Source organism: Pongo pygmaeus, chromosome 11 (assembly GCF_028885625.2).
Source record: "Pongo pygmaeus isolate AG05252 chromosome 11, NHGRI_mPonPyg2-v2.0_pri, whole genome shotgun sequence".
NCBI classification, from domain to species: Eukaryota; Metazoa; Chordata; class Mammalia; order Primates; family Hominidae; genus Pongo; species Pongo pygmaeus.
The window spans coordinates 64,266,499-64,292,241 of NC_072384.2; the positions used below are offsets into that span (position 1 = coordinate 64,266,499).

The 25,743-nt window shown below is 35.4% G+C and overlaps 1 protein-coding gene and 1 pseudogene across 8 annotated transcripts in view; one reads left to right on the forward strand and one right to left on the reverse strand.

The window, feature by feature from the left end:
* Positions 1-25,743, reverse strand: part of COBLL1 (cordon-bleu WH2 repeat protein like 1) — a 158,924-nt gene that overhangs the window by 40,774 nt on the left and 92,407 nt on the right. For 6 of the 8 annotated variants that reach the window (XM_054477792.2, XM_063647584.1, XM_054477794.2 and 3 more), the window contains 4 exons: positions 18,404-18,592; positions 4,607-4,808; positions 2,624-2,852; positions 1,762-1,800 (listed from right to left, as the gene is read on the reverse strand). In XM_054477792.2, the coding sequence (XP_054333767.1) occupies positions 1,762-1,800; positions 2,624-2,852; positions 4,607-4,808; positions 18,404-18,592 (659 nt within the window). The remainder of the gene's footprint in view (positions 1-1,761; positions 1,801-2,623; positions 2,853-4,606; positions 4,809-18,403; positions 18,593-25,743) is intronic. The other 2 variants (XM_054477793.2, XM_063647588.1) reach the window with 1 other exon arrangement.
* LOC129032338 (small nucleolar RNA U3) lies at positions 21,032-21,109 on the forward strand (annotated as a pseudogene).

The window sequence follows — 25,743 nt, forward strand, 5'->3', positions numbered from 1 at the left end:
ATTACATTTAGTCAGAACAGTAGATGAAAAATTCATATGGTTGTGCAATACAATAAATATAACCAGAATATTATTTATTTATTTTTTATTTTTATTTTTTTGAGACAGTCTCACTCTGTCACCCAGTCTGGAGTGCACTGGCAGGGTCATGGCTCACCACAGCCCTGACCTCCCTGGGCTTAGGTGATCCTCCCACCTCAGCCTTCTAAGTAGCTGGGACTAGAGGCATGTGCCACCACACCCGGCTAATTTTTGTATTTTTTGTGGAGATGGGATTTTGCCATGTTGCCCAGGCTGGTCTCAAATTCCTAGGCTCAAGCAATCTTCCCACCTCGGCCTCCCAAAGTGTTGGAATGATAGGCGTGAGCCACCGTGCCTGGCCCATATGGTTATTTTTGGTGAAGAAATTTTCAGGTACATGGTCATCCTCCACACTAGCTAGCCCTTAAGTTTTCACTTAAAGCTCTACATCAGGGATCATAGCAAGTCAGGTTAAACAGTAAGACAAGCAAAGGCTTTAGCTTACTTAGAAAAGCAACTCAAATACTGTAGTTTCCTGTTTCTAGAAGGCAGGCTAAAAATAATTGCATGGAAAGTTCTAAGTTTTCAAAATAGTACCAGAAAAAATAAGGAGGCAAGGGTAGTGACAGCATTTGGATTGACCTTGTAGATTCTGATACTGTAAACTTTCTTCATTTTAATATTTCACTCTCTTAAGATTTGTCCACAACATTTCATATTCTGAATAAACCACATCCTTCCATTACTGGAAGGGATATTAGAAATCAATGCATTCGACAACCTCAAAATGAGGCCAGAAAGTTTATGGAATTTGTTTAGGATTATGCAGATAGAGAGTGGCAAAATTAGGAGTAAAAGTCAAGTAGAAGTAACAAAATGTTGTTGCTAGAAAGAACCACAGAGACCACTATTTCTAATCTCCTATTATTATAGAAGTAGAAGGTGAGATTTCAATAACACATAATATATGCAGTTTGTTAAGGCTTGTTTTTTTAGTAGGCTGGTAATTATTAGGGTAATCAATTATTTGAGATTTTTCTTAATGGGTGAAAAAAAGACTTCCACAATTTATTATTGGACAATTTTTAATACAGTTTTTCTCTATGAAAGGAATGTATGCCCATTATAAAATTCTGTATTATAAAGAAAATAAATGATAAAAAAATCACATACCATAACCCTACCACCCAAAGGTAACCACTATTGAAATTTTTTATGTATTTCCTTTCAGCAATTTCATATAAAAGCATTTATTCACCTATTGTGTTAAACACACTTATATGGTATAAAAGCTAATTTCAACATAAGCATTTTCCATGTTATTACAAAATATTCACAAACAATGACTGCAAAATTTCATATGATTAATATAACACCATTATTCTGAATAGTGAAATAATCTGAAATGCTTCCTTGGTACTACCAAGCTATTAGCATTTGTACCCAGTAAAGACCCTAGCAAATCATTTTCCCTTGTATGAGAGTAAAGAATATGTTTTCCCACACTGTTAGAATAATTTTTAAACATTTGTTGAAATGAAAGTATTATAATTAAATTCGGAAATCAAGGGGAAGGAACCTATACATTTTTTAAGGAAATAAAATCCAAATATTTTCTAGGTTAAAATCTCATACAGAATGAACATGTTAGTGATGTTAAGAAAAGGTAAAATTAGAAGCTTATTTTCAATATATCCAATTTCACGTTATAATTTGTTTCTACTGATTCATACATCTTACCTTGTAAAGATGACTTACTGAAGACAGTAACAGAAGTGGCTACAGAAGGAGGGGTATAAAAGAGGGTAAATTGACTGTGAAGATGATGTTTGTTCAAGTATAAAACATCACTGAGTTGAAAAAGTAGTCTATGGATTACATAAAGCCACAACCTCAGGATAAATTTTGAAGTCTCTATGCAAAGAGTATGTAAATAATTGTCAGCTTCACTAAACTTTTATTTCTCTTAGTGAAACAGATTCATGTTGAATGTTTGCATTTGTCTACTAGACATCATACAAACCAGCATTATCTAAGATCTCCAAATTTTAATACATCATTTCTATGGATTAAAACTAGGAGCTATTTCAAAATTTTTTTGAATTATACTGATACATTTCAAAGCCAACTTATTTTGGTGTCGACCTTAGGAAAAATTTGGCAAGAAACTTCCAAACTTGAATGATAATTAAGACTCAGACAAAATCATAGTGAGTCTACAGTAATTCACACTTGATTATAATAACAATGACTTTATATGTAAATTTTTATTTTCTGTTTAAGCCTCAAAGCCATGAAGAATTAAGTTAAATCCTACCAAAAAAAAAAAAATCAAAGAAAAAATATAAAATGTGGATGATGGCTAAAAAGACAAGTTTTAATTCCAATTTCAATAACTGAAATTAAGTTAAATGTTATATTTAACTTGATTTATATTTATTAACTTTTTGTTTTCTTATTCCTAATGCCATGTAATTACTTTTATCTATAGGACCCATTAACTATCATTATGAACTTGAGAACACCTACATACAAACACAATGCACAAACATATACAAATATACACATCCCACTAAATAAATAAAACAAAAGTCTTACTTACCTCTGTTGACATCCATCGCATATAATTCTCTTAGTCCCAGGTCATTAAGAGATTTTGTCAAGTCGAGAGGCTCCTGCGATTGATAATCTTTCAACAATAGTGTATGCAACGGATCAAACTCACATTTGCTACATATAATAGGGGCAAGCTCTTGAAGTGATGCATGTGGACTCACTCTCACTATGGTCTTCTGTGTTTTCTTAAAATTAATCACTACTCTCACAGTTTTCTGAAACACAGATTAAAGCCATAGTTGTACCATAATTTACTGAAACAAACATTCTACAATAACGTCTAGAATAATGAGATAACCTACAGTTACATATTCAAACAATAAACAGTACTTTCCAATTTGGTGTGAAATTCTCTTTTTGATTAATGTTACTTCCTAAATCCAAAGCAAGTTCTTAGAAGCAAACATATTAGTTTATTTATTAAATAATCCAACCATTCTATAGTAAGATTTTAATTAAATTTGAAACTAAAAAACTAGCCTCATATCTAGTACTACTCATGTTTTCACTTTGTTCCTTAAAATATTTACTTTAAAATTAGCAAATATACATAGTACAAAATTATGTATATTTTATCCTACCCTTTGAAGGATATTTATCTTTCAAATAATTTCTCTACTGCCTCAATAAAAAAGGGGTATTTTTGTTAAGTCACTAAAATTTTTGTTTCTATTTGAAACATTATAAATGGGACAATCCATATGAAAAGCTTAGCAGACTTTCTGGTACATAGTCATTTATCAATAAGAGAACATTAGCTATTGTGATTAGCTTTTGTTGTTACTATTACTATTTGTTGTTACTATTAGCCAATTACTTTGGCTAATTTTAATATTTTAGTAAAGAATATTTAAATCTCTTCATTAGATATCTAGTACTAATAATTTAAAATTACTAGGAAGATTTTAAGCATCTCATCATTTTATGTAATTGAATTAAATTCTGTATGGAACTTAGCAACATGAGACCATACTAAGTGAAATGTACATTTTGCAGGTCCTTAAAGACCTTTATTCACAAAACTAAAACCCTTTGTATAATCCCATGCTATAGCATAAATATAACTATTTCCATCTAGAAAAATAGCAGGGATATGTAATAAACACCTAGACAGAAACAAATACCTAGACAGAAGGCAGTCCAATATCCTAATATATGTTAATAATATTAAATCATATATTGTAGAAAGCAAGTATGTTTTAATATTTTCAAAAACTCAACTTCTTTGAAAAAAGCTTCATAACAATATGAAGAAAACACAAGAATATGTATATTTATGTCACATGTATCAATTTAATATACAAACTTTTATATATATTATAAAATGAAAATGGTTGATGTTCATAATGAAAGAGTATTTCTTGAAACCCATAAAATTCTACCCTATTGCTTATAGCAATAGAACAATTTAAATAAGAACTGATATTAGAATGATTGTGGTTAAACATTTTTGCATGAAATTTGTACATTAAAGAAAATGGAGTTAATGTGTAGCACACATTAATAGTTTCGATGTTAATAAATTCAAACACAATAAAGAACTGGAAAACAAAACAAAAACACACATACAAATAGATGTTAGTAAGTTACAACTGCTGCTTACCAAGTACACAGAGGCCAAAAAATTACTTTAAGAAATTATTAGATAAATTTTCATGAAAAGATTCTAAAACTTTCCTTTACATATAAAATACTTTTTAAAAGAGTAGCTTAAAATACAAATAATTCATAATTGTTACATTCTTATACAATCATATTGACCATTTTAGAGCAATTAAATCTAAAGTACTGCCCAAATTCTATTTAATCCAGGGATCAATAACCAACTGAATCCTAAACAAAGTGCCTAGAAAAACATAATACCCACATTCACATCAAATTTAACCAGGAAAGTCCATTTTTATTTCACTTACAATGAGCTGCTGATAATGACTGAATAAGACATCAAAATATATAATGGAATTCTTACCTCTGGTATTATAGGTGTAGGTTTTTTCTTATCCAACATTTTTGGCTTTAAAATTACCTTCTCTACCTCCAACATTCCTATTGGTGTGTTTGGCTTAAATTTAATGTGGTTCTGTTCAGCTGACAAGAGATCGATTGTGTAACTTGATGGATTTAAGTGATACTGTGCACAAAGGAATATCAACAAGTCCATCATAGGTTTACTGTAAAACAAGAGTATTTCATTACCTGTTATTGTTTTGAGGATTTTCTTAGAATGCTTGTCTTCAATAGATAAACAAAGCTACAAGACAGTTTTTGGAAAAGCAGCTTAAATATTGAACTACAGGCCAAGTTACAGGCTAAGGCAGGAGGACTGCTTGAGCCCAGGAGTTGGAGACCAGCCTGGGCAACATGGCAAGACCCTGTCTCTACAAAAAATAAAAAAAAAACAATAGCCTGCTGTGGTGGGTGCGTGCCTGTAGTCCCATCTACTCAGGAGGTGGAGGCCAGAGAACAACACGAGCCCTGGAAGTTGAGGCTGCAGTGAGCTGAGATCGCGCCACTGCACTCCAGCCTGAGCAACACAGCAAGACCCTGTCATAATAATAATAATAACAATAAAAACAACAACAACAACAACAAAAATAATCTACAAAAAATTGAACTACAAGATATTTAAACAGACAAAATTGTAATAGTTAAAAAGTCCTGGGATAGTCAAGAGAGCAGGGATCCTAGTGTTAGTTCAACAACTACTTTTATGTTTTTACCAAATTGTTTCCAAATTATAAATTTCAGGAGGAGGAGTCCTTTCCTTACCCAAGAGCAGTCCTTCACAACACATTATTTGTAATACAACATTGGCAGTCTTTAGCTTATGAATTGGTTACAAAGTTCTCATAAGAATGAAGCATTTGGAACAACCACCACCACTTTTTGGCTTTAGAAAACAGACTGTAAATATCTACATAGCAAGTCCACAAAATCCTAAAGGGTGTAGTACAAATTCTTTAATCATTCAAAGGTTATGAATATTCTCTAGGCACTGGAATCACAGTACAAGTATTACAGTATATCTGTTCTCATAGATCTAACACTCTACTGGATGAACTAAACCAAGTGTCAGCAAACCACAATGTGCAGGTCAAAATGGGCCCACAGTCTGTTTTTGTAAATAAAGTTGTATTAGAAAATAGCCATGCCCGTTTGCTTATATAACGTCTCAGGCTGCTTTTGTGTTAGTTACAACAGCAGAATGGAGTAGGGTGACCACACCTGCTATACAGGCATAGCCCACAAAGCCTACTATTTTTACTTCCTGGCCCATGACAGAAAAAGTTTATCAGCTCTTGTGCTAGAACATAAAATTGAATAAAGTAAATGCATGAGATAATTTCAAATAATGAATGAATGTTTAATACTATTGGTAATACAGGACTTATTTCTACAGAAACTTTCATACCCAAGTTGGAATTTAGGGATAGTTACCAATTTTTTGCTTCCCTTTGCATAGATTCTCATTGTTGACACAGACTTATATTTTCATTCACATCATCGACAGAACAACATAGTCTCTGAGTCTTTCTTAATACTGTCAGCCCTTAAGGAAAGCACACTAAAAAATCTTTGGTATCATGTGCTTTCCCCAAATGTCAGGTGATCCTAAGCTGTTAGTTCACACTTAAGAATAAGGCACTAAACTGCAGTGTGTAAATCGTATTTTTATGGATGGAGGCATAGGTTCATGGGATTCACTTTAGGGTAATTGGGTAGCCAGCCATCTGCATCCCACCTCGAAAGGGAAATGCGCACATTAATAAAAAGTTATTCTCCAATTTCTTGACTAGAGATATAAACCTGGTTACCGGCTTTTGGGAACTTGACAGGGAAATGGGGCTAGAAATCCCACCATTCAGTATGCTACTTTTATTTTAGTGCACCTGTTTTCATATGGCACGTCACCCCCAGTAAGTTCCCAGGCCTGCAGCCTCTCTGATGCAGTTCTTCCAGACAAGGAGTCTCCTGCACAGGTGGGGAAGGATTCACTGTCGGACACTGCGTGGTCTTGAAGTCAAACAACACGTTACATAGATTTCAGATCATCCCATGTTCAGCCCCCATTTCTACTTTCTGTGGTCGCTGCCTACTCCTAGGCCAGTCCAATCTTTATGGGATAAGGAGTTTGTTTCTCAATGGTCCCTCACACCTCCCTTCTCCCACACATACAAGTAGCATCCTATTACTTGTATATATATAAAGAAAAATAAATAAATCAAAGGCTCTAAATCTCTCAATTTAAAAAAAATTCTCAGGAATACATTTCAATTCTCAAAATACATTTCCTGTGTCTTTATTAGATGGTTGCATAATATTTAAGAGTTTTACATCCTTCTTTTGAGCCACAGGCTATGCCCATAAATGTATCTATATTGCCCATGTTTTGGCTTTAAACAGGACATTTTAAATTTCATCCAGAGAGAGACTAGCAAAATGGTCTTGTGGAAGTTGATTTTTTGGTAATATGGTACTCTACAAGAGCAATTGGATGGCACATACCAATTCTAGACTTGGAGATAGGACTTTCTTTGATAGTAAATAAAGTTAACAAGAATTAGGTAATGTCTAGTTAAATACAATTATAAATGCAGTTTAGCTGGAGGAGGAGAGAACTTTCATTGCCAACTGAATGGGTAGCTGTCTGCTGCTGTCTATGAGTAAATGATGATACATGCAGACTGTATTTCTTTCTCTCTATATATAAATGTGTCAAGTAATAAATGTAAAAACATTGAAGCTTATTCTTCCAACATCTTTTACTTCTTAAATATACAATTTTTTTGAATCTCTGCCAGAAATACATAAGTTAACAAGACAAATGGCTGGGTGTGGTGGCTCACGCTTGTAATCCCAGCACTTTGGGAGGCCGAGGCAGGAGGATCACGAGATCAGGAGATCGAGACCATCCTGGCTAACACGGTGAAACCCCGTCTCTATTAAAAATACAAAAAATTAGCCAGGCCTGGTGGCAGGCGCCTGTAGTCCCAGCTACTTGGGAGGCTGAGGCAGGAGAATAGCATGAACCTGGGAGGCGGAGCTTGCAGTGAGCCAAGATCGCGCCACTGCATTCCAGCCTGGGCAACAGAGCAAGACTCCATCTCATCTCAAAAAACAAAACAAAACAAAACACAAAACAAAAAATTACTGAAGTTTTGTTTGGTTTTCATCCCTATTTTTGTGCCATAATTTTCATCGTTTATGTATAAACATATAAACATTTAAAATACATTTTTGGTTTTTTTAAAAAGTTAGAACAATTTGATTATTCGTGTAGAAACATTGGTATTTCTATCTGTGATAAATTAATTTTCTAATATAATAAATGGTGTGGATAATTGGTCAAGAATATTAACATAATGGCCTAGTCCCTCAGGAATTTATCCCTCATTTTATTTATCTAGAAACTTTACACACTATATCAGATTTCATGAGAAAAAAGTTGCCGACTATATCATGACCTTTGCACTCAACACTGCCTACATGTTTTCTACTAAAAATGCCTCTTTGAGAGGCAACTGAAAACCACAGAACTTCTTTATGACTTTATTCTCTCATTTTATAATTCCAGGTCCAATTCTTTATTCAATAATTTCAGAAGCCAAATTTGTCTTGAAAATATTCCTATTGCCAGACAGATAAATGCAGCAATCCAGAAAGTTCTGCAATAGACATAACTACATATGTGAATTTAATACTGCGTATGAATTGTTTCTGGGGAAACAACTGAATTTTCAATAAGTGGTATTGGGAAAACTGACAATCGGATGAAAAAGAAAAGTTGTGTATCTAACCTGATTCCTTACACCAAAGTAAGCTCCATGTGGATCTTTCTGTGGTTTGTGTTTTACAGTAATATGCCCAGTGGAATTTTCTGCACTGATGGAAATGTTCTATATCTGCACTGTCTAACACAGTGGTTACTGGGATAGTGGACTCCCAAACCAAATTTTTTATTCAACTTAACTTAAATTCAATATAAGTGGACACATTTGGTGAATGGCTGCCATACTGGATACAGTAATTCTAACATGCTGGTTCTCAAGGTGTGATACATAGACCAGCAGCATCAGTATCTGCTGGGAACTTGTTAAAAATGCAAATTGTCAAGCCCCAGCCCAGATCGTTAATCAGAAACTCTGGGAATGAGTAACAGCAATCTGTGCTTTGACAGGCACTCCAACCTATTCTGATCATACTGTAGTTTATGAAGTTTATGAAACTCTGATCTAGAGAGAAGAGAAAAAAGAAACAGGTAAAATATATAAAATATCAGATGGTGTTACATGTTCTGACAAAAAAAAAAATAAGGAAAGAAGTTAGGAATGTCCTAATTGAAAAATGACACCAGAATTGAGACCTTGAAGGGACTGGGATATCTGTGGAAAGATAGCTTTGACAAGTACAAAAACTTGAGGCAGGAATGTGCTCTAAGTGTTTAAAGCAAAACAGAAACTAGTCAGCTAACATGAAAACAATAGGCATGAAATCAGAGTGATAATCTTGTAGTGTTTAAAGGCCTTTCAAGTGAAGACTTGAGATTTTACTGAGTGAGACAGAAAGCTTCCAAAGAGTTCTGAGGAGTGATGTGATCTACTCTAATTTTTAAAAGGATTACATTCTGGTTTTTGTATTCAAAATAGCCTGGGGGAGCAGCTACAAGGTTATTGCGAAAATTTAGTTGGGAGATGGTGGTGGCCTGGACTACTCAGATTCTAGATACATTTTGTAGGGAGCTGATAGGATTGAAGCTAATGCAGAAAGAAGAGAGACAGAAAGAGGAGCTAGCCAGTGGAAAGAGGGCAGGATTGGAGGGACAAAGTGGCAGTGTTGCTGAAAGTACCCAACAGGGGACCTAAAATGCAAATTTCAATGGTTTACTATGTGATGTGCTTACTGTAACTCTACAAGTCATCACTAAGGTTCTGGTAGCCTTGGGAGGTGTCAAATAAAGGATGAAATTTCAAAAGCGGAAATGAAAAACATGAATCCAGCGGTGGTAAGGCACAAAGTCAGAGCCAGAGGTGGCCCCAAGAATATAAAACTCTTGGGAGTTTACAATAAGATTATAAAGGGGATCGAACCTTCTACAGGAAGTGGAACAGGGGTTCAGGCCAGCCTTACTTAGATCTTAAGCAGCAGAGTGACCTCAAGAAGTTATCTGGGTTCTGTGTGTACATGGATGTGAGCTCCCCTCTAGCAGGACCACATCTTAGTAATCTTTAGGCACCTGGCTAGGTCGCTGTTGTCGAATGGGGAATTTAGAGAAAACAGTGATTAATTCTGCTTGAAAGTCAAGGGGCTCAAATGCATAGTAGACTAATACAACTGACACATGAGAAAGCAAACTTGTTGAGAGGAGGTTCATATACTTTAGAAAAAAGTAACATGGTGAAAGCTCTGTCTTTTTTTTAATTAATAAGCTTGCTTTGCCTAAGCCATGCCATCTTTACACAAAGGTGAGACATAAACATTAAATAGGGTTAAGATCTTTTCCAAAAATAGCCTCTGACTAGTTTGAATGCTTTAAATATTTAATTGAAGCCTCAGCATTCAGCACTGTAACACAGGAAAGCTGACCCTGGCCACAAGATTTTGAGGTTGGGAATTACTGACTGTCTAGCTTTACCATAAAGGAGTCATAACACTATAAAAGTAGGACATTAACTTTTAAGCAGGTCCTGCATCCAACGGAGCTGCCGCTGGGGTTAACTAGTCACCAAGTGCACCCACAGGAAATAAAATAATCTCTTGAATAGAGCTCAGAATTATCCACCTGGATGCCAAACTACTTCTGCCAAAGATAACAATTCTGGTTGGATAATCATCCCCCAGTCGATGCACCTGAAGGCAGTTGGCTAATGGGTTTGACCACGGGATCACCACAGAAAAGATGCCTGTCTTCCTGTTTCCTAAGGCGGGAGCACACGTGAGCAGTCCATCTAAAACCTGAGGCAAATTATTAAAAGTGGAAAAGGATTGGATGAACATTATAATCACTCCTCTATATTATTACACCACATTGAATTTTGGGTTATTTTATTACTCAGCAGAGTCTGCTTTGCATTAACATTATTTACAGAATTTTTTCTCTTGTAAGATAATATAATAATTTTCTGGAGGGCTGATTTTTTTTTTAAGACTCTAAAACCTCTTCTTTGAAATAAAGAAATCCCTATGAGATTTCCCACTTCTTTCAGAAATAAATAACAATTCCCTGGATTAGTTTCATATCTGTACCTTGTAAGTGCACACCAACAACCCAATTATACATACCAGTAATAGTACAGAAATTTTAAAACATTCTCTATTGCTGCTGATGTTTATCAATCTTATGCTAACCCACGTAGTTCAGTAAGGAGTTCAGGAATGAAGCAGTGCTCTCTCTGTGTGTGCAAGAAATGAAATGTACCAGGTACACAAAACAAATAGACCCATTCTCAAAATTGATTATGCTTATTATGCTATAAGAAACATTTTGAAGAAAATAACACATGAAATTCAGATTTGAAAATAAATTGTAATAGGTCAGATTACTAAGCTGATAAGTTCTTAACATACTAAAAATAGACATTACTAAATGTAAAAAACCCCACAATTTTTAGAAAGTCACCACTTTGGACTCTATCTGGTTGTTTATCTTAGGTGTTATACTCAGAGCTAATTATAAATAATTACCGTCATAAAAATTGTGATTTAAGAACACACCTACTAAACACACATACATGCCCCTTATAAAAACAAAAATACTACAAATATATCTCACTATAATTGGGGCAATTTGAATATAGGCAAAGGATAACATTTTATTGACATGAAAGATAGAAATCATTAACTGAAAAAAAGCAGGTTACAAATAGCACATACCATATAATACCATATTGTTGTAAAAAAGAAGAGTGCACATATAGATGGGTGTACATATATGTGCATGCCTAAGAATAAAAGGCTAGACACTACAATGTTAGAAGTTGTAATCTGCCTGCTTAATGAAATTGCATTTACAATTTTTTGGCTTATCTGTATTTTCCAACTTTCTAAAACATCTAACTATTGCACTTGTAATCACAAAAATTTAAAAACTAAAATTAGGGCTGAGCATGGTGGCTCACATCTGTAATCCCAGCACTTTGGGAGGCCAAGGCAGGACAATCACTTGAGCCCGGAGTTTGAGGCTGCAGTGAGCTATGATCACACCACCGCACTCCAGCCTGGGCAATGGAGTGAGACCCTGTCTCTAGAAAAATTTAAAAATTAAATTAAGTTAAAAAACTGAAATTAAAAAGGGTCATTATTATAAGGTGTAGATGCCAGGAAAGCAAAGGGAAGAGGGTGGCCCTGCCAGGAACAATGTTCTGAGGACATTTGTGAATACTTTGTCACCCCTTTCCCAACCAGGGGAGCAGGCAGGTGACAGAGGCTAACATTCTCCTGGGCTCAGAGCCATAGGGGATATGGGAGGGCAGTGACAGAACCTAGACGACAGGATGATTAAAAATTCAAATAGTACCGATTAAAAACTCAAGTAGTACTATTATGTTTAGGTACTTGCACAGTTAAAATGCCAACTTTTGTTTTAAGCAATTACAGCAGAATAAGGATCTAAACCAAAATTTAAGCATCTTATATAGTTAAACACGGTTTGTACCACCCTATAGATTTTTGACAGTCTAAAAAAAATTACCCTATTATATACATATATTTATCACACATTTGTCATCACTAGACACTTCTCAATAAATATAAATATGACGTGAACTTCAGAAATTTGTCTAGGTCCATACTGTTCTGTTACTCTCGTTTTTTTAGCAAAAATCCCACACTGATCCAACTTTGTCATTTTTCATAGTCTACTTTTTCCCAATAGGTGGCGCTGTAATCCATGTAAAATGCTCCCGAGTTCCTCAGCGGACCAACCCTATGCCAGTCAAAACCGCGGGCTTAGGCTCAACTCTGCTGTAAACTGGTGCTATGGGACAGGCAAATCAGGCTGAAAAGCATGTGCGACATGTCTCTGGGTTATTTTATCGGAAAAGCCCAGAGAGGTGAGGTGACTTGCTTGAGATCACACAGCAAGTCTAGAACAAACTGTAACTTCTAGTTGGGACTTCCAGCTTGGAGTTCTGTGCTTTCTCTGTGTTTTCAATTATGATATCTCACGTGTGCTCGAATCAAAACAAATTCCTATTTATGGTAGGGGCGTAAAAGAAATATCTTCCTCTGTTATAAATGGTGCTTATTTCTTCCTCCCTCTTGTAGGAAAGTGTGATAGCATGGCCATTGAATGCTCTCTCTACAGGCTAAGAAGGATTCATGTCAATCTTATCAGATTTCCCAAAATGAACATTTTGCTTTATAAGTTTAGCCTGGAGAAAGGGAAAAGAGGAAAAAGGAACTAATACTTATTCAATGAGGAATAATTACCTATGAAGCAGATACCCGACTATAAGATGAAGACCTAGAATCATATACAAATGTACCCACATATTTCCTTATTCTATGTGGTTTCTATATCTGTTTAGTCTATAAGCTCACTTTCACTAAAAATTAACTTTTCCCAAGTACTAGCAGACACCACTGTTTATGCTGTTGTGAAGTATAGCATCTTCTGAGAAGAAGAGCCACCAGTTCTGTAACAGTAGTATCCTTTAATGTTCATTTCTAGAAAGGCAAAGAACTGCTTTGTCTGGTGAAAAGATGTTTATCGATTATATACATGATACGCAGACACACTGAAACAGGTTGAGTATCCCTTATCCAACATTCTTGAGGCATGAAGTGTTTTAGATTTCACATTTTTTTCAGATTTTGAAGTATTTGCATTACACGAGTTGAGCATCCCTAATCTGGAAATCCAAAATTTGAAATACTCCAATAAACATTTCCTTTGAGCATCATATTCACACTCAAAAAGTTTTGGAATTTGAAGCATTTGAGATTTTGGATTTGGTATACAGTCTATACATAGATGCACACATTTATGTATGTGTGCAAACGTATATACATACATACACATAGACATACACACACATATACCTATACTACACTGTATCTTATATATAAATAAAATATTTTAATTCCTCTTTCTTTCAGTCCAACCATCCATGATATTAGGATATGCAGAAATGCCCAAGAGTTTTCAGGTTAGCATGGCAACCCCCCTTAATGTAAGCGGAGCCTCACGAAGGCAAGATAGTAGAGACATGGTGACTTTTGGTCATTAAAGAGATGGCATCACTAAGTTCTGGTACGAAAAATAGTTGAGCTGGCAGATGGCTACCAACCTAATTCAGGATAATAAGTTTCTCCCTGAGCATAAAGTCTATGATTACCTCCAACCCCATTGTGTTTCCTAATCTGAACAAGCTCTTTGGTGAAAATGAATGTACAAATAAGTGCATTCTTCTGAAGATACCACTGTGTATTCACATTCCCCAAAATAGAACATCCTGAGCCCACCTGTGCATGAGATCTATGGGGGAACTTTCCAAAAATATTCCCCAAGAATACATTTTGAGTGGGAAAATTATTTCTGAAAAGTGAAGTGAGGCATATAAGTTTCTGAAATCTGTATTTCCATCAAACACTGATAGTATTCTTCACAATAAAGGCATAAGAAATAATACTACACTATCAAAATAAATACACAAGAAATATTCAGACAAATTCAGAAAGCATGGTCTCAAAAAACTGCATTAAAGTCTTTTCAGAGTTACACATAGAACTCTATTTATTTAAGAAACACTCACACACTTAAAATTACCTCCACCAATTTCTTGTATTATTCTGTTGAGATTTTTCATATTCCTTTTATATGGTAGTAACAAAGCCATGAAGAAATTTTATTTTTGTCATTATGAGTCTTCCCATTAGGTAGTTAACATTTTTCAGTAGTAGTACACAATTTTCTATTTGAACATTTCTTTTTGTTGTTAAACAGTTTTGTGAAACAATGGGTCAGCAGCAGCTGTGACACTCAAGACATCCCTAATCACACTATTAAGATATCCCAAGTCACACTTTTAAGATATACCAAGTCAAACTCTAAAACATCTTGGATTGCATTAAGATATCCCAGAATCACACTCCTAAGATATTCAGAATCATACAACTACTTTAAATCACAAACACTTAAAATAGAAAATTAGTCATAGCATCAATGAGTCATGCCTGAATTATAAAACTACTGCAAACAAAGTCCCTAAATGAAACCCCATAGTAAAAACACTGATATACTTGCGGGGAACATGGGGAAATCCCATCTCTACAAAAAATACAAGAATTAGCTGGGCATGGTAGCACATGCCTGTGGTCCTAGCTACTTGGGAGGCTGGGGTGGGAAGATTGCTTGAGTCTGGGAGGCAGAAGCTGCAGTGAGTCCAGCTCTTACCACTGCACTCCAGCCTGAAACCCTGTCTAAACAAACAAACAAAAAAACAAAAACACTGATATCAATTCTATTCTCAGAAAAACTCTTCAGCCCTAAACAAAATTTAAAAAGCAATTGGAATTTGGGGCATTCCATTCGTACCTTGCTCTCTGCCTGGAGAAAATATCTTTACTTAAAAGATTCTGGGTAAACAACTAGGACTCATTCCAAGTGCTTCTTCACACCATTTACGTTGCTACCTCCATCTACACATAAGGGTTTAGGAAGACAATATTCATTTTGATAAATTTATGAAATGCCTACTACATTGCAAGAAACTGTGCTAGGCACTATAAAGAAAAGTAATGATATTCTCATGGCTCTGTGGTTTCTTCAAAAGGTAAGATCTACACATACATTGCAGCATAGAACAATATGTAATAAATATGATATAAAGTGTCAGAAGAGTTTGGAAGCCAGAGTTAATCACTGATTCTGGGGAGATCAGGGAGCCTTTATATAAAATATATCACCTGAGCTATATAAACTAACTGGAGAAAATGAGGGTAGTGAGTTACATGAGGGGGAAAAAAAGTTCATAAAGGTATTGAGGTGAAAGAAATAGAGTATTTGTAGAAGAACAAAGGAAGAGCAAGAGTCATGTGGTGAAGCTTAAGATACACAAAGGAGGGCCAGGCACAGTGGCTCATGCCTGTAATCCCAGCACTTTGGGAGGCTGAGGTGGGTGGATCACCTGAGGTCAGGAGTTCGAGACCAACCTGGCCAACATGGTGAAACCCCATCTATTCTAAAAATACAAAAATTAGCTGGGCATGGTGATGTTCATCTGTAATCCCAGCTACTTGGGACACTGGGGCAGGAGAATTGCTTGAACCCGGGAGGTGGAGGTTGCAGTGAGCCAAGATCCCACCAATGCACTCCAGCCTAGGCAACAGAACAAGACTCTGTCTCAAAAAACAAACAAAAAAGATACACAAAGGAAGGAGAGTGGTGGTGAAGGAAAAGCCTACTTAATTTTGGAGGAGAAAATAAGGTATCCCAATCTCCAGGCTAGGTAGTTTGGACTCCTTTAATTTGATATTGAATTGCTGTCCTGCAGTCTTTTATCAAAGGTAGTACCACAAACAGAGAGGAATTTTAGATTAATCTGAGGGTGCAAGGTAAATGAAGAGAGCCCAAGGTTAAGAAAAGCAGTTCCCGATTAAAAAAAAAAAAAAAAAAAAAAAAGAGGAAGCCAATAGGGGCCAAGCCCTGATAGTATTTCATTTAATCATATTTAATCCTATCAATTCAGCTATAATACATTTTCATAGATTAAAAAAACTGCAGCAATTCAACAACAGTTGGTGGCCCAGAAACATAAAGCTGATTGATGGAAAGTTACTCAGATTTAGGGACCTGAGGAGGCAAACATGCTGGAGGGAGGGTGGGAAAAACCTAGGGTGCTTGTAAGTACAAATGTAGGAGAAATGTCTGATGCAGAATCTATCAGGTATGAAGAAAAAATAGATATGAAGAAAATTTAGACATGAAGAAAACTGCAGCATCCTACAGAACAGTCATAAATTAGACTTGAAGAGGATGAAGAACTAATTCAGTTAAAGAGAAAGTGGATAAGATAGATGTTTAAAAAGGTGGTATTCAAATAAGGAACCCTAAGATCTCAGAAATGGAACCGTTTTAAAGTGATGAGATTCCACCATTCTCTGGTGGAAACAGGGAAGTTGACCATGGATCTCGGTTTCCAGAGTTGAGGAAACAGAAGAAAAGTTAACTTGAGGTGGCATGTGGAAAAGTCCAAAATAACTATGACGGGTGACAGGATGGAGAGAAGAAACATGCTTCTGATGTTAAAGTCACTGAGGTTTAAAAAAAAAAATCTGAAGAACCCAGAGATGCATTGATAACAAACAGAGAATAAGGCAATATAAAGAGATGACTGGTACATCCCCAAGAAGAAATTTTGAAGAGTATTTGTGATGAAACCAACATCACCTGAAACTCTGAAGAACTAGAAAAAAAGTTGACTTTTTTTTTTCTTACTTTGAATTCAGGAAAAATAAAATAAAAATAAAAAAGGAATTGCCTTTATTACCCCCAGCCAGATCCATTATCCCTTTAAAACCAGAGTAATATTATTTCAAGAATTGATGATAATGGCCATTGTCTCTAACTTTCAAGATGTCTTTCTCACACATACGAGGCCATCCACAGCTGCAGGTGGGAGCCTACCACAGACAGTTTTCTCAATCTCATAAATAGCGTTCAATGTGTGATCTCCAAAATGACTTTCAACACAAAATAAATGGCAAAATGCAACTTCCTCAAATTTAATCAGAGTTAAATAATATATTATTTGCTAAAGCTAAACTATTTTGTTTTCATCTACTTTAAATAATCTGTAAAGTTACACATGATTTTAATGATAAATCTTAAAATTAAGGTTACCTTGAATGAGTTTTTCTAGACAAAACCAGATTGTAAGAATGCAATACCCAATATATTCTTTTCCTTATACATAACACACACACACAAACAGAGAGACAGAGAGAGAGAGAGTGCGTGAGTGAGCGAGCTAAGGTCAAAACAGCTTAAATTTCTAAAACAGGATTCCTGATAACAAATAGGCGGTTGAAGGTGAAAGAACGAGACCAAGTCTATAGTTCATGTAACTTTCCACTTCAAAATGAAATGGAAAATTACACTTGGCTTTGTTCCATTTTTCCAATTTTCACAAAGGTATTTAAAAATATCAGTCTTCTAAATCACATCTTTCCTTTTTGCTGGGATAAAGTTTGATTTTACTTTTCTACTTAACTCACCCACATTTAAATAAAGTAATTAAGTCATTCAATGAAATAAAAAAACTGCCAATTAATTTACAGACAGATTTAACTGTTTTGATAAATACAAAAGTATTACATTTTAAGAGTAATAAAACTCTTAAAATTAAGAGTTTTGCAAACTTAAAGAAGCAGCTTAAAGTGGGAAGAACAATTTGAGAAGAAAAGGATAGGATTTTCCTGTGGGTCACTGGGCTTGTTTCGTAAGTTTGGTTTACAAAATCAGTATAACTAATGGTCATTCTTCCAGGAAAGGCTTATTTTTAAAATCTTGTTAAATAACTAACGAGATATGAAAAGGGTTCCAAATTTCAAGAGTCATTTAATTGGGTTTGTGGAATTCATAGCACTGGGATTAAAACATTGATAGAAAATTTTTAACACCATTTTAGCACTCTTTTTTTTAACAGATAACTAAACTGAGTGATAAGTGTTTTGTCAAAGAACAAACATCAAGACGTATATGACAGAGACTTTCAATAGTGGAATAAGAAGGGGAGGTCCTGATATTTCATTCACTCCAGCGTACCTGCCATGAACAGTAGTAGATTTGATAATATCCCCAGGTAGGACCACTGAGAGTTCAACGTCTTTATCTATCATGTTTTCTTTCTGTTCCATGATGAAAGCAGTGGATTCTATACAATCAGCAGCTGAAGAGACACCAGTGTATTTGGTCTCAGCTGGAGGAAGTGGTGCCTTGGCTTTTGGTTTTCTCCTAAAATATAAAGAAAACACAAAAAATACAAAATATTTTATTTTTAAGGTAACTTTTTAATATGATCTATTTTTATAAATATGATCTAGTAGTGGTTTTTCACACCTAGAAAAAATGTTCAACAATGTTAACTGTTAGTGTTGGATGGTCGAATTAGGATTTTGTTTTCCTTTTCCAGTCAGCTTTTTATTTTGTTTTGAGTACTATGCCTACATTACTTGGACATAAAAAGAAACATGATAAAGAAATTTTATATTGGCCTCTATTAAATTTAGTTACTGTGTGTTCACTATACCAAGTCAAGAGGAAAATGTATTTTCTTTAATGAGATAAATTACAAAAATCCTTAATGTTTCAGGATAGAGATCAGTATCTCACTCTCTCATTTCACAATAACTCTTACCTTTGGGCCCTTCATCCTATTTGTTTCCGATGTAGTATATTCCACCTCTCAATTCAGATAAACCCTACCTTATCCTTCAAAGACTAGTTAAATCCACCCTGTTTGCCCCAAACTACCCCTTCCACAGAATTTCTTCCTTCTTTGAATTAATATAGCACATACCAATTCCATAGATGTAACTTTTTAGATTTTTTGGGGGTACCAGTTTCAACTCTCTATCTACATTTATAACTCTCTGCAAAAAAGAAGCATGAAGCATGCTAGCCAGATGTGGTGGCACACAGCAGAGATTCCAGCTACTCGGCAGACTGAGGTTGGGGGATCCATTAAGTCCAGGGGTTTGAGTCCAGCCTGGGCAACATGGTGAGACCCTATCTCAAAGAACGAAAGCAAGAAAGCAGCACGCTATGGATGGCTGTATTTCCCACTGCACATAGATGGCTATTTCCCACTGTACCTAGCAATGAACTATGATGGGTTATTTGATAAATAATATATCTGCTTCAATGAAAAACATTAGTAATAATTTTCTAATAAATATTTTTGCATCACTAAGACAACCTCTTAACTAAGTTATAACAGAAATAGTAGACATTCTGAACTTACACAGGCCAATCCAATGATTTGATGGGTTGAAAAAATAAAATGTGAAAATAAACTATAAGTAATGACATATTTATGGTTTTATTTAAAACACTGTGAATTAAAGTTTTTGAAAATATTACTTTTATAAAAGGCTAATTGGTTTTAGAAAAATGAATACTACTCATTTCCACTCAGAAAAATACAGATTTCAATTCCTCCCATCCTTACTTGCTAGGCAAACATAAGAACCAAACAAGATCAAAAGGCTTCTTTATAAGTAAATATATAACATCCACCTATTTGGTACTTTCAAAATTTAAGGTCTCACAACTCCAACTCCTTTAACATATGACTCATCATGAAAAGACTGAAGCAAGGTTCCTACATTGTACATTCATTTACTAAAATAACAAGCCCTTAACTCTTAGTGGTATAATAATAGAAACATATTGTACTTCATAAAAGACTTATTTTACAAGAGCAACAAAACTAAATTTTTAAAAACTGTTACAATGAATAAAAGCTTATAAAAATTCCTGTAAAGAAGAATGCCCCCCAATTTCAAATTTCCATTTTTAAATCTGCGGAAATTGACCACTCATGTATAACAAATATTTATTTTATAACAGACAATTATCAGAGCAGATTCAGCTAGACACAGGAAAGGTAAAGATGAGTAAGACTCAGTTCCTATTCCTGAAGGGTTCATAGCCCCAAAGCATTGACAGGCAGGCAAAATTACCATCAAGTTTGATGACTGCTCTAACACAGGTATGCAGATGGTGCAGCTGCGGGTCACAGGAAGAAAACGCAACTTTCTTAGGAATCCAGAAATGTCTTACAGATGGGAAACATAAGCTGGGTTTTGGAGAATGAATAGAAACACACAGAAAAAGGCAAGAAATAACTGATATTTTTGGCAGAGGAAAGTGAATAGAGCCATAAAAGAAAATGGTACTTTTTAGAATGAAATGGTTTGGTAAAATTGCACAGAGAAGTCAAAAGAGATGAGAAATCAGTGAATCGACGGAAACATTTTATAAGTAAGAAAATTCAGTAAGGTAGGTTGGCACAAAGTTCATATATGAAAGTGTCAATAGCCTACCTAAATATCAGCAAAAACTCATCAGAAAGTACAATGAAAGAAAAAGTAACTTTGGTAATAGCAACAAAAATGAATTTTAAAAAGACTCTCCAAGTATTCCCATCTCAGTCAATCACATTTCTTTCATTTGTCCAGGCCAAAAATCCTTGTTCTCATAAACATACATCTAATCCATCTACAAATTCTGCCAGCTCTATATCATAAATAGACCCAGAATCCACGAACCACCTGGATCACCAAATACCTCTGCTCAAGCTGCCAACTGGTGTCCCTGCTCCCAACCTTGTCACTTCGTAATCTAGGCTCAATGAAACAACCAGAGTGATCTTTTTAAAATACAAGTTAGAAGAGTAAACTTTCAGGGGTCATTTCTATAGTTCATTACTAGAGAAGTTTCTCTGAATGTGTGGAAAAATAAATCAATAAAATAATAAAATAAAATACAAGTCAGATCACTGCCTCACTTCTCACATTCTCCAATGGTTTCTTGCCTCAACCAGAAAAGATCTGGAGTGCTATACAAATGTTCCTCTACTTACGATGGAATTACAACCTGATAAATCCACCCTAAATTGAAAATATAAGTGAAAATGTACCAAATACCCCCAATTAACCCATCATAGAATCAGAAAATCATAATTCAAACCATCATAAATCCAGATGTCTCTCAATTTATGATGAGGTTACATTCTGACAAACCCACAATAAAGTTGAAAAATCATACATCAAACCATGACAAGCAGGAGACCATCTGTAATAGGTCCTTCCCTCCTCCCTTACCTCCGGCCTCTCCAGTCCCCTATCTAACACTTTCTCCCTAGGCTCACTGCATTCCAATCTCAGGACTCTTGCCTTTTCCTTGAACACATCCAGAATACCAGGCCCTCTACAGAGTCTGCTCCTGACCTTAACACCCCCATCTCTCTGCTTTACTTTTGGCCACAGGGTTAATGAGCAACATACTTATGTCTCCTTCTGTTAAAGGGTAATTAATTCCATGAGAGTAGGGACTTGTCTCCACCACCTTGTCCACACATTTGCAAATACACAGAATCTCTGGGACTATGCCTGCTGCATAGTGGGCACTGATACTTGCTGAAAGAGTGAATTCAATGACAACTTTCCACAGAAGATGCACTACTTAAGCTTAAAACTGGGAAGGAAAAGAGTCCTTACCACCAAAAAATAAAATGAGCTTTCATATCAGGATTACTTGTCTGGGATTTTTTTTTAAATTAACTGATTATGTTTTATTTTTTACAAGATGAATGAAAAATACACACTGGCTTTATTAGCAAGCGATAACTGAGAACTTCGTAATTCTGGGGAAGTATTCCCTGTCTACTGCACACTGCAGTGAACTCCTCTCACTCACAGTTTTGATGTCTGTGTGTGACAGTTTTACTTCCTCAGGTAGTTTGTATCTACGATGAAAATCCATCTCTAATCACTATACATAAGCCAATTGCTTTTAAGATGGGGAAAGTAGGACAAAGCACTAGTTGAAAAACCATTCACATAGAACTTTTTTTTTAAGACAGGGTCTGGCTCTGTCACCTAGGCTGGAGTGCAGTGGAACGATCTCAGCTCGCTGCGGCCTCTATCTCCTAGGTTCAAGCGATTCTTGTGCCTTAGCCTCCTGGGTAGCTGGGACTGCAGGCACATGCCCAGCTCATTTTTGTATTTTTACTAGACACTGGGTTTTGCCATGTTGGCCGGGCTGGTCTTGAACTCCTGGACTCAAGCAATCCTCCCACCTCAGCCTCCCAAAGTGCTGGGATTACAGGCATGAGCCACCACACCAGGGCATTTACATAAGACTTCTAGGAAAAACATCCTAATGTTCTCAGTTGTTATTTCAATTTAATAATGTATTTGTTACTTTTGTTCCTGAAAAATGGAAAGCAACGTGAATAAGACCAAGATCCTTCCACAATGAATGTGCAATACAACCGAGAAGATGCAATGAGTAATTAAATAATACAAAACGAAAAAGAAGGGTCATCAAACAGATGGCAACTAAGACACATGCACACGTATGTTTACTGCGGCACTATTCACAATAGTAAAGACTTGGAACCAATCCAAATGTCCAACAATGATAGACTGGATTAAGAAAATGTGGCATATATACACCATGGAATACTATGCAGCCATAAAAAATGATGAGTTCATGTCCTTTGTAGGGACATGGATGAAATTGGAAATCATCATTCTCAGTAAACTATTGCAAGGACAAAAAACCAAACACCGCATGTTCTCACTCATAGATGGGAATTGAACAATGAGAACACATGGACACAGGAAGGGGAACATCACACTCTGGGGACTGTTGTGGGGTGGGGGGAAGGGGGAGGGATAGCATTAGGAGATATACCTAGTGCTAAATGACGAGTTAATGGGTGCAGCACACCAGCATGGCACATGTATACATATGTAACTAACCTGCACATTGTGCGCATGTACCCTAAAACTTAAAGTATAATAATAATAAAAAGAAGAAAGAAAGAAAAACAAGCAAAGTAAGAAATAAACCTTAAAAAAAAAAACAACGAAAATTTAGGTCAATGAAAGCCAGCTGAGACCAGCTGTGTTGGGTGGGGAGCAGGATCAAGGCATGCTTCAAAGAGAAAAGACAAGAGACTCAGGTCTTGAAAGAAAAGTAGAATTTTGATAAGCAGAGCCTGTAAAATCAATTATATGTTAGTTCCCAATTGTGATCCATACACGTTAAATTTAGGAATGTGTTTATCTAGTTTGCTTACTACATAGTCCAGTCTAGTGAAAAGAATACCAGATGGAAGCCTGGATTTGGCCTGAATCCTAAGTAGCTTTAAGATTTTAACTTATTTGACCTTTTAGTCACCAGCAAAATTTTGAAAATATCTTTTACCTACTCACAACTCTCCTAACATTAATTTTTTGGTCAGAGGCTCTGAAGTAATAACAAAATTGTCACCCAAAGTTAAAAGTACAGTGAAAATAATCAAATGTGTATTATCATCTAAATATAGGAAATTCTGATAATACGAACTAAAGAGAAAAATGTAACATTAACATTCAATAACAACTATACTTAAGAATACTAAGTTTTTAAAATATTTAAACATTTAAAAATCACAGTAACTGCCATTGAAGCCTCCTCACCCCTTTTAAATGAGAATGTTTCAACCAGTTTTCTTATCAAATAGATTTTCACATATGCTTTTCTTCACCGGTGGCTTTGTTTGACTATCAGTCTACTCTTTAGAGGCTTTTCCCCTTAACAGTAAACAATAGCAAATTTCGCATAAGGGTAGGTGGACAGGAGGTTATACTGGAAAGATATTTATAATAAGAAAACTCCCCCACATCAGGGCAAAAATTCATTATTCAAGCTCAAAAATAACAAGCTACAGTAAATTATTGCTTATGCAAATCATTGCTTTATTAAAATTATCTCAATATTATACTCAATTTTAATAATGAGAATTAAGGCAAAATTTGCATTACGCAATAATATATTTTGATAATATCATAACCTCATTTTAATACAGAATTCAATTAGTGTCCTACTATTACTGCTGATTGGTCTTTTTATCATTTTGATTTACAGGGCACTCCAAAATCATGTGCCCACTGTAATCATTACTCCATTACTGTCAATATAATATCCTTATAATAGATAAAAAGAGGAAATAAAAGAGCTCAGCGAAACATAATTCTAGTCTTGATTTGAAAAAGCAAAGGTTTAAAATGCTATATGTGATATACTTACATCCTTAATAAGCTACTCAACTCCAATGGGCTCTCATCAGTTTGCTGTATTTATCATATTTATAAAGTATTCTTATAGATTCATTCAGAAAAGTACTATACAAAAAATATGGCTTCAATATTAAAGACAAAAATATAAGAGTGAATTCTCAGTCTTAAAACAATAGGGTTTTTAAGTATTGCAGTCTAAAGACCAAAAATAAATTTAACAGTAACCCTCTCTCAGCACAAAGAGGGCAATCAAACATAGGATTTATTGTGGTAAGTGTTGATGAGGCAGTCCTTCAAAATAACTGGCAGTGTTTTGATGGCCACTAAACTATGTATTTCAATTATAAATTGAAGACCAATTTCTTAACACAATTTCTCAGTTTCTCTGTCTGGGTTTAATGAAACAACAGAAGAATTTTTTAAACAAGATTTGTTCAGAAGTGGGCATAACATTGTATTATGTGCTCAAGGGAATACAATTAAAAACAATAAAGCCCTCTTTTCTTGATGAGCCTAATTTCAAAGAGTGAATATGTCAAAAGGGCTTGAAAAGATATGCAATAATGAAAATCGACAAGGAGAAACCCAAAACATTATATGACTCCCATATTGCATTTTTTTTTCTCAAGGTTGCCAATAACCCGTGAGGGTCCAAATCATAGACAATTATCTGTCTCATCTTGGTCACACTGAGCACTATTGCACAGCCACTCAAGTTATCTGTGAGGGACTGTCTCCCCTTGGCTTCTTTGTGTGGGCACACAATCTACTGTTTTCTTCCTTCTTCACTGCCACTCCTCAGTCTCCCCATCCTCACCTCATCTGATTTCTAAACACTGGGGCAACCCAGGGTCCATTCTCTGCCTTTTTCTCTTCTTTCTACAACCTTCACCTCCAAGGGACTTCATAAAAGCCCATGGCTTCAAATATCACTATATGTCAGTGGCTGTCAGATTCACATCTCCAACCCTGACTTGTTTATTGAGCTCTGACTTTTATTCCCAATAATCTCATGATTATCTCCATTTGGATGTCCCATAGGTATCTCAAATGTTATATAACCAAAACTTGATTCTCCTCTTCATCGCTAATCCTTATTCTCACACAAACCTACTCTATATTATTCCCCATCTCTACAAATGGCTCCACTAACCACCCAGTTAACTCAAGCAAAAAAACTCCAGCAGGCATACTTTAATTCCTCTCTGTCCTTTATCTCCTATTTCCAATCTGTCAAAAATTCCCCTGGGATCTAAACTCTAAAACATATCCTGAACTTCTATACTTTTCACCAGCTCCTTGCTACCACCC